Source organism: Aquarana catesbeiana, linkage group LG06 (genome assembly GCF_042186555.1).
Source record: "Aquarana catesbeiana isolate 2022-GZ linkage group LG06, ASM4218655v1, whole genome shotgun sequence".
Taxonomy (NCBI): Eukaryota; Metazoa; Chordata; class Amphibia; order Anura; family Ranidae; genus Aquarana; species Aquarana catesbeiana.
The window spans coordinates 100227998-100242114 of record NC_133329.1 but is presented as its reverse complement, the minus strand read 5'-3'; the positions used below and the strand labels follow the sequence as shown (position 1 = coordinate 100242114).

Here is a 14117-nt window from a genome sequence, read left to right as displayed (position 1 = left end):
AAACTGCTATAGGGCGGACCCAAAGTGGTTAAGCCCTTAATCGGGGGAAACGCATTAGGGAGGTGTTCTTCTATCAGTGGAGATCAGCTTGAAGCCATTTGATATATTTGTGACTGTGGTTTACTAGTTCTGGTGAACCTGGGGGTCCCCAAGGAATTCCCATATCTTACAGGGATTTCCTCTTACTTCCTGTTTGGCTTAAGGACAAGAAGTGGTTGGAAATCTCCGCAATGGGACTTAGATGACAAATAAAAATCTGACAGGGGTATAATGCCTCCTTGCTCTATCCAAAATGAAAAAAAAAAAAAGTTTTGCGTAAAGTTCTACTTTAAAGAAACATTTGTGGTGTATACAGTGCCTTGAAAAAGTTTTCACACCCCTTGAAATTTTCCACATTTTCTCATGTTACAACCAAAAACATAAATGTATTTTATTGGGATTTTATGTGATAGACCAACACAAAGTGGCACATAATTGTGAAGTGGAAGGAAAATGATAAATGGTTTTTAACATTTTTTACAAATAAATATTTGAAAAGTGTGGCGTGCATTTGTATTCAGCCCCCTTTACTCTGATAACCCTAACTCAAATCTAGTGGAACAAATTGCCTTCAGAAGTCACATAATTAGTAAACAGGATCCACCTGTGTGTAATTTAATCTTAGTATAAATACAGCTGTTCTATGAAGCCCTCACAGGTTTGTTAGAGAACCTTAGTGAACAAACCGCATCATGAAGGCCAAGGAACACACCAAGAAAAGAAACGGCTGCATCTCACGTGAGCTCCAAGTAAAGTTTATTGGAATATGTAAATATCCAAGATGACACCAGAGGACACCAGCAGTGGTCAAGGTAGATGCGTTTCACACAACAGAAATGTGCTTACCGTAATTTTGGATATTTTAATATTCCAATAAACTTTACTTGGAGCCCACGTGAGGTGCAGCCATTTCTTATTTTGACAATTTACCACGAAGGCAAGCCAGGGCTAGCACTCAGATATGTGTTCCAGTGGGCGTATTAGTTACACCTGGAGCAATGAGTTATTTTCACAAGGAACACATCAAACAGGTCAATGATAAAGTTGTGGAGAAGTTTAAAGCAGGGTTAGTGTATAAAAAAACCCAAGCTTTGAACATCTCATGGAGCACTGTTCAATCCATCATCTGAAAATGGAAAGCGTATGGCACAACTGCAAACCCACCAAGACATGGCCGTCCACCTAAACTGACAGGCAGGACAAGGAGAGCATTAATCAGAGAAACAGCCAAGAGGCCCATGGTAACTCTGGAGGAGCTGCAGAGATCCACAGCTCAGGTGGGAGAATCTGTCCACAGGACAACTATTAGTCGTGTACTCCACAAATCTGGCCTTTATGGAAGAGTGGCAAGAAGAAAGCCATTGTTGAAAGAAAGCCATAAGAAGTCCAGTTTGCAGTTTGCAAGAAGCCATGTAGGGGACACAGCAAACATGTGGAAGAAGGTGCTCTGGTCAGATGAGACCAAAATTAAACTTTTTGGCCTAAAAGCAAAACGCTATGTGTGGTGGAAAACTAACACTGCACATCTCCCTGAACACACCATCCCCACCGTGAAACATAGTGGTGGCAGCATTATCTTGTGGGGATGCTTTTCTTCAGCAGGGACAGAAAAGCTGATCAGAGTTTATGGGAAGATGGATGGATCCAAATACAGGGAAATCTTAGAAGAAAACCTGTTATGCTGCGTACTGACGACCTTTTTTTCCTGTAAACACGACCGTTTTTTCCATCGGAATAAACTCTGAAGGTTTTTCCGATGGAGGTCCACTGAAACTGTCTTGCCTACACACGATCACACCAAAGTCCGACCGTCTAGAACGAGGTGACGTACAACACGTACTACGGAACTAGAAAAAGGAAGTTCAATAGCCAGTAGCCAATAGCTGCCATCTCGTACTTGCTTCAGAGCATGCGTCGTTTTTGGTCCGTCGGAACAGCATACAGATGAGTGGGTTTTCCCAATAGGAATTGATTCCATCAGAAAGATTTAAAACATGTTCTATTTCTAGGTCCATCAGAATTTTCGAAAAAAAAAAAGTCAGATGAGGCCTACACACGATCGGAATGTCCAATGAAAAGATTCTGTCTGACTTTTCCTGCTAGAAAGTCCGACTGTATGTATGCGGCATTATAGTCTGCAAAAGACTTGAGACTGGGGCGGAGGTTCACCTTCCAGCAGGACAACGACCCTAAATATACAGCCAGAGCTACAATGGAATAGTTTAGATCAAAGCATATTCGTGTGTTAGAATGGCCCAGTCAAAGTCCAGACCTAAATCCAATTGAGAATCTGTGGCAAGACTTGAAAATTGCTGTTCACAGACACTCTCCATCCAATCTGACAGAGCTTGAGCTATTTTGCAAAGAAGAATGGGCAAAAATGTCACTCTCTAGATGTGCAAAGCTGGTAGAGACATCCCCAAAAATATTTGCCGCTGTAATTGCAGTGAAAGGTGGTTCTACAAAGTATTGACTCAGGGGGGCTGAATACAAATGTACCCCACACTTTTCATATATTTATTTGTAAAAAATGTTGGAACCCATTTATCATTTCTGTTCCACTTCACAATTATGTGAAGTGGAACAGAAATGTGATTGTGATTGTGTTGTTCTATCACATAAAATCCCAATAAAATACATTTATGTTTTTGATTGTAACATGACAACATGTGGAAAATTTAAAGGGGTATGAATACTTTTTCAAGATCCTGTATTTTGCAGCATGTTTATATTGTTATGAAGTGTTTTATTAATAATGCACATGAACACACATTGCTTTGTATAGCTCTGTACAGCAGACAGGACAGGTGCAGCTGTGGAGAAAAAAAAGGATCTGCTTCATTCATGGGACTGTCCCTGTTGCATAGAGCGGGTTGTCCCTAAACTATGGAGTCCTCAGGTCACTGCACAGTGTTGATTCTGCATACATCCAGGGACATCCCTTTTCTCCCTCCCCTCACCGCGCAGTCAGGGCGGTTGCTAAGCGGCGGTTGCTAGGGCGGCCATTTTGGCCAGGGCTGGAGGCGAGCTCAGAGCGGAAGTGCCCGGCGTAGCGCGGCCTCCTCTTCCGGTGTGTGAGATTTCTGCGCAGGAAATGGCGCCGGTGGATGTGACGAGCGTGTCTCCTGTGCAGCAGCCTCTGGCGGACTGAGAGGCGCTCCGAGGCCGCAGCTGCCGCCGGCTGCTCCCCTGATGTCCCTGCAGTGCACTTTATATACATGAGGTGAGTGCGGGGCCCCTCCATTAGAGGACACCGGGGTCTCCCCTATACACTGCAATGGCCGCCCTGCACTGTGACTCCCCCCTTATATAAGAGGCTTGGAGTGTCCCACCCCAGACTCTTCTCCCGGAGTGCAGACTGTGGTGCAGGGAGAAGCCTATAGTGACCAGCACAGCGCCCTCCACACACAGATACACAGCCATACCTCTGAATGGAGCATTACCAGGCCAGTACTATGGAGGCTGATCATCATCGGAGATTGCACGGGATCTGACGGACAGCTCTGTACTGTGACATCACACTGTGTTCTCTTATCATTGCAAGAGAGGGGGCTGTGCACAGTGTTCACCTATTACAGAGAGGGGGCTGTGCACAGTGTTCACCTATTACAGAGAGGGGGGCTGCGCACAGTGTTCACCTAATACAGAGAGGGGGGCTGCGCACAGTGTTCACCTAATACAGAGAGGGGGGCTGCGCACAGTGTTCACCTAATACAGAGAGGGGGGCTGCGCACAGTGTTCACCTAATACAGAGAGGGGGGCTGCGCACAGTGTTCACCTAATACAGAGAGGGGGGCTGCGCACAGTGTTCACCTAATACAGAGAGGGGGGCTGCGCACAGTGTTCACCTAATACAGAGAGGGGGGCTGCGCACAGTGTTCACCTAATACAGAGAGGGGGGCTGCGCGCAGTGTTCACCTAATACAGAGAGGGGGGCTGCGCGCAGTGTTCACCTAATACAGAGAGGGGGGCTGCGCGCAGTGTTCACCTAATACAGAGAGGGGGGCTGCGCGCAGTGTTCACCTAATACAGAGAGGGGGGCTGCGCGCAGTGTTCACCTAATACAGAGAGGGGGGCTGCGCGCAGGGTTCACCTAATACAGAGAGGGGGGCTGCGCGCAGGGTTCACCTAATACAGAGAGGGGGGCTGCGCGCAGGGTTCACCTAATACAGAGAGGGGGGCTGCGCGCAGGGTTCACCTAATACAGAGAGGGGGGCTGCGCGCAGGGTTCACCTAATACAGAGAGGGGGGCTGCGCGCAGGGTTCACCTAATACAGAGAGGGGGGCTGCGCGCAGGGTTCACCTAATACAGAGAGGGGGGCTGCGCGCAGGGTTCACCTAATACAGAGAGGGGGGCTGCGCGCAGGGTTCACCTAATACAGAGAGGGGGGCTGCGCGCAGGGTTCACCTAATACACAGGGGGGGGGGGGCTGCGCGCAGGGTTCACCTAATATACAGGGGGGGGGGGCTGTGCGCAGGGTTCACCTAATACAGAGGGGGGGGCTGTGCACAGGGCTCACCTAATACAGAGGGGGGGGGGGGGGGCTGTGCACTTCCTCTTCCACTACTCTCCGTTCCTTTTCGCTCCGTCCTTCCTTCTTTCCTTGCTCTTTCTTTTTCTTCCCTCCCTCATCTTATTTTCTTCCATCTTTCTCTATCAGTCTAATATAATGCAGAGCAGAGATACATTTTGTATTAGTTACATTAGTGATGTTGTTATATATACATATATATATATATATATATATATATATATATATATATATAATATGCTCGTCATCCTGCACTCTAGTCCTGTAGCCCCGGACACTGGGCAGGAATTAAATTGTCCATTCAATACTCAAACAAATTTGGATTATTCTGACCGATGTCATTATCATTTCTGATCGTTCTCCAGGATTCTAACACATCGATTTATTGTAGTGAAATATTGTTAGTGTGTTGCAGTGTTTTTTGTTTGTATTGCTGTTATGATGTTTATGATTTGAAAATGTAATGCTTCATAAACCTGCAAGTCCCTAGTTGATCTTGAACCCGGTCTCCTTGTTTTAGATGGAGATGAGCTACACAAGGCGACCACACCACCATTTAATTATTATTATTATTGGTGTTAAATCCATCTGTGTAGTTTGTTATTGTCAGGCTGGCCTCTTGGGCATTGACTGCTTATTATAGCAGGGTAGCCTGTAAAAAAAAAAAAAAAAAAAAAAAAAAAAAGAAATATGCAATTGTTTTGTAGCAGGGGATGTACCTGGGCATGCATGTCATTATTGTTGTTTATGGGGTGCTGAGACATTTCAGAGCATGTCGTTTGTAGACGGTACAAAGGAGCTTACAATCTAATGTTCCTGTTACTGATGCACACTGTCTAGGGCCACTTTGGAGAAAAGCCAGGCAGTCGAGCAGTACGTCTTTGCATTGAGAAGAAAATGAAAGTCAAGAAGAAAGTTAAGTAAGCACAGATATAATTTCTCCCATACTGTGGTATTGCACCCCTCTACATGCTCTGGTAATCTATCCTGGGTTGGGCTGGGACTTGTAGTTCTGGGGCTACACAGCGACATGAAGACCAAGTCTGCTGCAGGGTGTGTCTTTGGTGCACACGGTCCAATGTCTTGCGACCTCCTGTATAGCCTTTTATAATTCTGGGATTTCTAATAATTTAAACAAGAGTTGTGTGTTGCATAACATGTGTTTGTGTTTTTGCTTGTGGTTAATTACTCATGCCGGTTATGTCATCGTTCGACTAACATAGATTTTCATTTGCAGAGAATTGGAAGCTGCAGCTACCAAAGACATTGAAGGAAATCAGCATAGGTGAGTGTTCTGTAAAGCTTCTACCTGGCTGTGTATTTTGGTGGATGAATGAAGAACGCTCATGTAATCAGCACCTCAATATGCCCGCCACAGTCTAGGTGTGACTCTCATGCTTTGTCGGTGACTCAGTGTTGTAAATTTAGAAGCTTTGTATGCTGCCTAATATGTAGGTTGTAATGTTCAGTTATTTGTATTTCCAGTGACTGGTAATATATTTATTTTACAATTTAAAGAGCAATTGCAAAGGATTGTTTGCCTATGGTATGGCAATGTTATGTAAAGTTTTTGAAACTGTCTTTACTATGAGGAAATAACAGTTTATTAGGTCCTCATATTGTTTAAAGGAATGACACATGTAGAAGATTTTAAGTGTAACAAAACCTATATATATATATATATATATATATATATATATATATATTTTTTTTTTTTTTTTTCATTATTCCATTACTTAAAGTGGAGTTCCACCCACTTTTACAACTCTTCAGCATCCCTCACTAAACTGAGCACTGTAAACAAATTGGATATTTTTAAATTTTTTTTCTCAGCGCTTACTGTATAGCGGCTGTATTCATTTTTCACTTCCTCCTCCCTGGCCGCGGCCCATCGCATCATTTCCTGTTTGCAATGCCTTCTGGGAAGGGGCAGCAACTTCCTCTGACACTGCCGTTGCTATGGAAACCTGACCTGAAACCTATTACACTGCTTGTGCTGCACTGAGCATGTGCGAGATATGAAAGGATGAGATCCAGGAAGAAATACAGTCTGGCTTCAGATGCCCAGACTTAAGATGGCCACGGCCTGCTGGAAGTTTATAAAATAACAAACTACTACTATAAACTGGCAAAACAGACCTTAGTTTACAGACTAACTTTACTAGAATACATTAAGCTTGTGTATTATAGGGGTATTTTTATTTAAAAAGTATAATTTCGGCCGGAACACCACTTTAAAGCCCAACTCCGGGCAAATAAAAAGTTATCCTTTGCTGTTGGGCTGTGCTGAATCAATTGCAATGTTTATGCCTCGGGGGGGAGGAAATGAAAGGTGACTCACTTGATCCTCCACTCCTTCCTGCAGCTAGAACAGTTCCTGCAGTGTCTGCATCCTCATCCACTGGTTTGGGGACCAGTGACATTATTACAGCGATCAGTGCTAAAAAAAAACAAAAAAAACCCCCAAAAAACTGACCACTGTATAAATGACATTGGTAGGGAAGGGGTTAACACTAGGGGGAGATCAAGGGGTTAACTGTTTTCCCTCGGTGTGTTCTAACTGTGTGGGGGACGGGCTCACTAGGACAACAGAGATTGCTGTTCCTGATAACTAGGAACAGCAGATCTCCATGCTGTCTCCTGTCAGAACGGGATCCTCCTTGTTTACATCCCCGTTCTGCCTCTCTGTGGAGAGATTGCGGGTGGCTGGCTGACATTGAGTCCGCGCCCACAGTATCTATTGCATGAAACGACGTACAGGTACATCGCTTCGTGCAATAGAGCCACCTTGCCGCTGTATGTGAGGTGGGCGGTCTTAGACCCCTTTCACACCGAGGGCGTTTTGCAGGCGCTATAGCATTAAAAATAGCGCCTGCAATCCGCCCTCAAACAGCTGCAGCATTGTCTCCAGTGTGCAACTCTCCCCCAGCCCCCCCCCCCCCAATACTTACCTGAGTTCCATGTCGATCCAGCGATGTGTGCAAGAGTAGTGGCTTTCCCCGGTCGCTCCCGCTGCTATCAATCACAGCCAGTGAGGAGAGAGCAGGGGGTGTGGCTGAGCCACACTCTGTCTTATGGACAGTGTGGTTCAGGAGCGATCACACATGAGTGCCCCCATAGCAGGCAGCTTGCTATAGGGGCGCACAGGAGGGGGGAGGGGCACAGAGCACTGGCAAAGAACCAAAGAGCAGGATTAGCGCTGCTCTGTGGAAAACCATTCCATATAGCAGGTAAGTATAACCTTTTGTTATATTGATAAAAATTTGAGTATTTACAATCACTTTAAAACTGAACTCTGTGATGCGTGGATTTTTACGCCATGAGAGCCGTGAAATATGTGCGTTCTAATCGAATCGATATCATGTTTAGTAGAAATGTACCTGTAACAACATCGCTCCCATCAAAGAAAATGCAGCTCTGGCTGGGCACCCAGAGAAGGAAGCGCAGACACGGATGTGCCAAATCTGATTTTGTGTTTGTGCCACAATGAGAAGCTACAATTCCCATCATGCAATGGGAATTCTAGCTATAAATGGGGAGGAGGGTATGTGAGGTCACGGGAGGCGGGGCAGACCAGAATTCTCCTGGACTGCCTATCAATCAACACGGTTACAGCGGGTGGTTCAAACATGGAGTCGGACTCCCGAGTCCATCCAGTACAGCGAGCAATGTAATTATGTCACCATTGACTGTAAAGAGAACTACACTAGGGGAGTTACAGGACACCGGGTGATAGGGGGGCATAGTGGCCACCAGTGTTATGCAACAGATGTTAAGGGGACAGAAAACTTTACATCTGTAAAGGAATGTTTGGGTTTCTCACAGCCTGGATACCTTTAACAAAAAGATTTTGTTGGAAGAAAGCACCTTTTATATAAATTCAAACTTTGAATCCGGAGTTCATCTTTAATCTGATGACAAATTTGTAACTAGTAATAGTAGCGTTGGCCAGCATATCACCAGATGTAGATTAATAAATTGTGTTCCTGAGACTTCCATTATGTGGGCATCCATTCTACATGGTCCCAGGTATGTGAGAACATAGTCACCCTTCTCTGCCTCCTCCAGAGGTGAACCAAGCCTCCAACACCGGCTCATACAACACAGTAAACCTCCTATTCTTTAAAGTATAAAGGTGAATTTTTTTTTTTTTTTTTTTTTTAGTTTTGGATATAGATGCACCGAATGGAAATTTAGGTACTTTAAATGAAGGATGCATTTGGCCGAAAACGACATTTTTTAATAATAATAAAAAAAATATATGTAGTGTGTGTGTGTGTGTGTGTGTATGTGTGTATATGTGTGTGTAAGTATTATACTTTTTAATTAAACTCATGAATTTAAATGAATATTCATTTATTGTTGGCCATTCTGAGCACCTTTTTTAGTGCAGGAAAAGCTCACGGAAAATGCATCCCTTTAAATTCTATGTATGTCTTCACACTGGTCCCTTGTGTTTCCGTTGTGGTGTTAAAAATCTTGCTTTCTGCATTTTTGGCCAGTTAAAAGAAACGCACCAAAAACGTACCTCTACCATTGAAATGTATTGAAAATGCAGCAAGAACGCATCAAAAATGCACCTGTTACCTTTTTTGATGTGTTTTTTTTTTTTTTTTGAGTCACATGACACCATAAGCATAGTAAAATTGCTGTAAAATCGCACGTGTTTTCAGAGCAATTATGGGAACCTTTTTTCTTTATCTGCAAAATGCCGTAAACACAATTTTCAGCTGATTCGTTTCGGCCCCCTTCTAGTTTTAGAGTGAAGAATATATAAAACACTGGTCAGGTTTTTATTGCTGTCTTGTGTCCCCATTAGGCAGATTCACCCTCTCTATTTGTCCTTGTGACCGTTATCACGAAAAGTGAAACAGAATTTTTGAGTTTTCGACAGAGTAGAAATGGAGGTGAAATCTGACGGGGACACTCATTATGGTGACAGCCAGGGATTCCCTCAATTTGCAGGAATTTCTTCTCACTTCCTGTTTTGTTTATGGGACAGGAAGTGAAGGAAATTTTCCTGCATAATAGGACAAATATGCCAAAAAAAAACTTGTTATCCTTTATCCAAAATGGAAAAAAAAATGCCTTAAACTCCCCTCATGGATTCTATTTTCAGTGAAAGTGCATCGGCGATGCATGGTTTCATGCCGCTGTCAGCAGATCTCTGCTGGTGGCTCCTTCTGCTGTCCATATGTGGCTAGTGGGGATGCATGCATGTTATAATACTATAAGCAGGTTGTACTGCTCATACTGGAAGTGAATGGAAAAGAGCCTCCGTGGGGAGCATGTGTGCCTGTTCCTTTTCAGCATGTCAGAACTGAGCCCAGTCTGAGTCGGGGACAAATTCTTCTTATGAGGCAATAGGAACTTTCCCTTTTCAGGTGCTTGTCAGCTGCGCTTTCATTAAATGTGATGTAACATTGTGGAGGGTGCACAGACACAATTTTCAGGGTTTTTAGTATCTGCTAATTGGCTGCTCTTTCACTCTGACTTCAGGGAAATTGGTTATGGTTAGTATTTTTATGAGCTCTGCCTTTTAGGACTTTGAGTTATCATTATTTTGCCATTCTGTAAATATGTTTAGATGACAAGTGTTTATTGTACCATTATTACTAAATATCACACGTGTTTTTAAAGGCTAAGTTCACCTTTTAAGAAAAAAATAAATGCACACTTCTTTGCAGAAAAAGAATGTGCATTTTATTTTTTTTTTCAGATATGGAAAACGAGCAAAAAGATTTTGGACTGTATATGCCACACAAGGAAATAGGAATTTGCTGCTGCGATCTCCGTGAGGCGGGTCCCGCGGACCCGATCGCCGCGGGCATGCCCGGGTTCGCTCACGGGGAGGATGAACGGGGAGATGCCGTTGTAAACAGCATCTCCCCGTTCTGCCTAGTGACAAGTGTCACTTGATCTCTGCTCCCTGTCATCGGAGCAGAGATCAGTGACGTCACACACCAGCCCATCCCCCTGACAGAAATCACTCACTCCCCTAGGACACACTTAACCCCGCCCCCTAGTGGTTAACCCCTTCACTGCCAGTGTCATTTATACAGGAATCAATGCATTTTTATAGCACTGATTGCTGTATAAATGACAATGGTCCCAAAAATGTGTAAAAAATGTCTGACATGTCTGCCATAATGTTAACGCAGTCACAATAAAAATCTCTGATCGCCGCCATTACTAGTAAAAAAAAAAAAAAAAAAAAATAATAAAAATGCCATAAAACTATCCCCTATTTTGTAAACGCTATAACTTTTTCGCAAACAAATCAATAAACGCTTATTGCAATTTTTTTTTTTTTTTTTTACCAAAAATATGTAGAAGAATATGTATCGGCCTAAACTGAGGAAAAAAAATTTTTTTTTTAATATATTTTTGGGGGATAATTATAGCAAAATGTAAAAAATAATGCATTTTTTTTCAAAATTGTTGCTCTTATTTTGTTTATGGCGCAAAAAATAAAAATCGCAGAGATGATCAAATACCACCAAAAGAAAGCTCTATTTGTGGGAAAAAAAGGACGTCAATTTTGTTTTGGAGCCACGTTGCACGACCGCGCAATTTTCAATTAAAGCGACGCAGTGCCGAATCGCAAAAAACGCTCTGGTCAGGAAGGGGGTAAATCCTTCCGGGGCTGAAGTGGTTAAAATAATGACCCCAAACACACCTCCAAGATGACCACTGCCTTGCTAAAGAAGCTGAGGGTAAAGATGATGGACTGGCCAAGCATGTCTCCAGACCTAAACCCTATTGAGCATCTGTGGGGCATCCTAAAACGGAAGGTGGAGGAGTGCAAGGTTTCTAACATCCACCAGCTCCTTGATGTCATCATGGAGGAGTAGAAGAGGACTCCAATGGCAACTTGTGAAGCTCTGGTGAACTCCATGCCCAAGAGGATTAAGGCAGTGCTGGAAATAATGGTGGCCACACAAAATATTGACACTTTGGGCCCAATTTGGACATTTTCACTTAGGGGTGTACTCTTGTTGCCAGCAGTTTAGACATTAATGGCTGTGTAATTAGTTATTTTGAGGGGACAGCAAATTCACACTGTTATACAAGCTGTACACTCATTACTTTCATATTGTAGGAAAGTGTAATTTCTTCAATGTTGTCACATGCAAAGATAAAATATTTACAAAAATGTGAGGGGTGTACTCACTTTTGTGACGTGTGTGTGTGTGTGTGTGTGTATGTATATATTTGTATAGAGACTACACACCCCTGTTAAAATGTCAGGTTTCTGTGATGTAAAAAAAATGAGACAAAGATAAAACATTTCCACCTTTTTAATGTGACCTATAAACTATACAACTCAGTTGAAAAACAAATAAAATACAAACCTAAAATAATGTGGTTGCATAAGTGTGCACACAATCTTTTATAACTGGGGATGTAGCTGTGTTCATAATTACGCATTCACACCTGCACTAATTTAAAGTGCATCTGAATAACCCCAAATAAAGTTCAGCTGTTCTAGTAGGTCTTTCCTGACATTTTCTTAGTCGCATCCTACAGCAAAAGGCATGGTCTGCAGAGAGCTTCCAAAGCATCAGAGGGATCTCATTGTTAAAAGGTATCAGTCAGGAGAAGGGTACAAAAGAATTTCCAAGGCATTAGATATATCATAGAACACAGTGAAGACAGTCCTCATCAAGTGGAGAAAATATGGCACAGCAGTGACATTGCTAAGTACTGAACGTCCCTCCAAAATTGATGAGAAGAAAACTAGTCAGGGAGTCTGCCAAGAGGCCTACAGCAACATTAAAGGAGTTGCAGGAATATCTGCCAAGTATTGGCTGTGTGGTACATGTATAACATTTTAACAAATGAAACCACCAAGCTCCTCATTCACTCCCTTGTTATCTCTCGCCTTGACTATTGCAACTCCCTTCTCATTGGCCTACCGCTCCATAGGCTATCCCCTCTTCAGTCTATCATGAATGCTGCTGCCAGACTTATCCACCTTACCAACCGCTCAGTGTCTGCCAACCCTCTACTTCAATCCCTACACTGGCTCCCAATCACCCAGCGAATTAAATTCAAAATTCTAACCACAACATACAAAGCCATTCACAACTCTGCCCCAAGCTACATCACTAATCTTGTCTCCAAATATCACCCAAATCGTCCTCTCCGCTCCTCTCAAGACCTCCTGCTTTCAAGCTCTCTCATCTCCTCCTCCCATGCTCGTCTCCAGGATTTCTCCAGAGCCTCACCCATCCTCTGGAACTCGCTACCTCCATCTATCCGGCTAGCCCCTACTCTTGCTACCTTCAGGCAATCCCTGAAAACTCATCTCTTCAGGAAAGCCTATCACGTCTCCAACTAATCTCCTACCACTTCCACCAGCTCATTCCCCACAGTTACAACCTTTTGTACCACCTACCCCACCCTATTAGATTGTAAGCTCTTCTGAGCAGGGCCCTCTTAATCCTATTGTATTGTATTATATTATAACTGTATTGTCTCCCTTTTATATTGTAAAGCGCTGCGTAAACTGTTGGCGCTATATAAATCCTGAATAATAATAATAATACATGTGACAACAATCTCCTGTATTCTTCATATGTCTGGGCTATGGGGTAGAGTGACAAGACGGAAGACTTTTCCTGCAAAAACGCATCTGAAAACTCCCAAAAGCATGTGGGAAAATGTTATGGTCTGATGAAACCAAGCACAACTGATCCACCTGATGCTCAGATGCTGGGACCTTTAATGGATAATTACCAATGATGGATAGCTCTGCCATTTTGCGATTATTGCCATTTTGTCAGTCTCCACCAGGCGGCTCTCTTCCCTCTCCATCGGTTTAGGAAGTGTCACCATCACTCCCCACCTGCTGACCAGGTGGCCTCTCGGTGGCTGTTGATGTATGTATGTGGGAGTTACTTTCGCATGGGTCATGTTGCTACCTTTTTCATTAAACAACCATATATAACGGTATAATCTGTCTCTATTCGCCCCTGATGAAGGAATTGATCCTGTATTTCTGAAACATGTTGGGAGTAGGAGTTTTGGTGAACCCCTACATATGACTAAGTCAATATTTATGAGACTAACCTGGGGCCCTTAAAGTCCCATTGGGGGTTCCTTCTTTTTTGGTAGTCATTTGAGATGTGGCAGTACTGTCACTAGACTACAGTTAAAGAACTTAAGCTAGTGTTGAACTTTTTGGCCTCAATTCCAAAAGATATGTTTTGCACAAAAACAACTGCACATCACCAAAAGAACACCATGCACACAACGAAGCGTGGTGGTGGTGGCAGCATCATGCTTTTGGGGCTGTTTTTCTTCAGCTGGAACAGGGGCCTTAGTCAAGGTAGAGGGAATATATGAAGCATTCCAAATACCAGGCAATATTGGCAGAAAACCTTTAGGCTTCTGCTAGAAAGATGAACATGAAGAGGAACTTCATCTTTCAGCATGACAACGACCCAAAGCATACATCCAAATCAACAAAGGAATGGCTTCACCAGAAGAAGATTCCAGTTTTGGAATGGCCCAGCCAGAGCCCAGACCTGAATCTGATTG

The 14117-nt window shown here is 43.4% G+C and overlaps 1 protein-coding gene across 5 annotated transcripts in view; it reads left to right on the top strand.

Annotated features, from left to right (window-relative positions):
- Positions 1 to 3089: 3089 nt before the first annotated feature.
- The window catches only part of TNRC6A (trinucleotide repeat containing adaptor 6A), a 168680-nt gene continuing 157652 nt past the window's right edge, over positions 3090 to 14117 (top strand). For 4 of the 5 annotated variants that reach the window (XM_073636521.1, XM_073636522.1, XM_073636520.1 and 1 more), the window contains exons 1-3: positions 3090 to 3262; positions 5412 to 5491; positions 5809 to 5856. In XM_073636521.1, coding sequence (XP_073492622.1) covers positions 5469 to 5491; positions 5809 to 5856 — 71 coding nt within the window. In that variant the 5' untranslated portion in view covers positions 3090 to 3262; positions 5412 to 5468. The remainder of the gene's footprint in view (positions 3263 to 5411; positions 5492 to 5808; positions 5857 to 14117) is intronic. The other variant, XM_073636519.1, reaches the window with a different exon arrangement.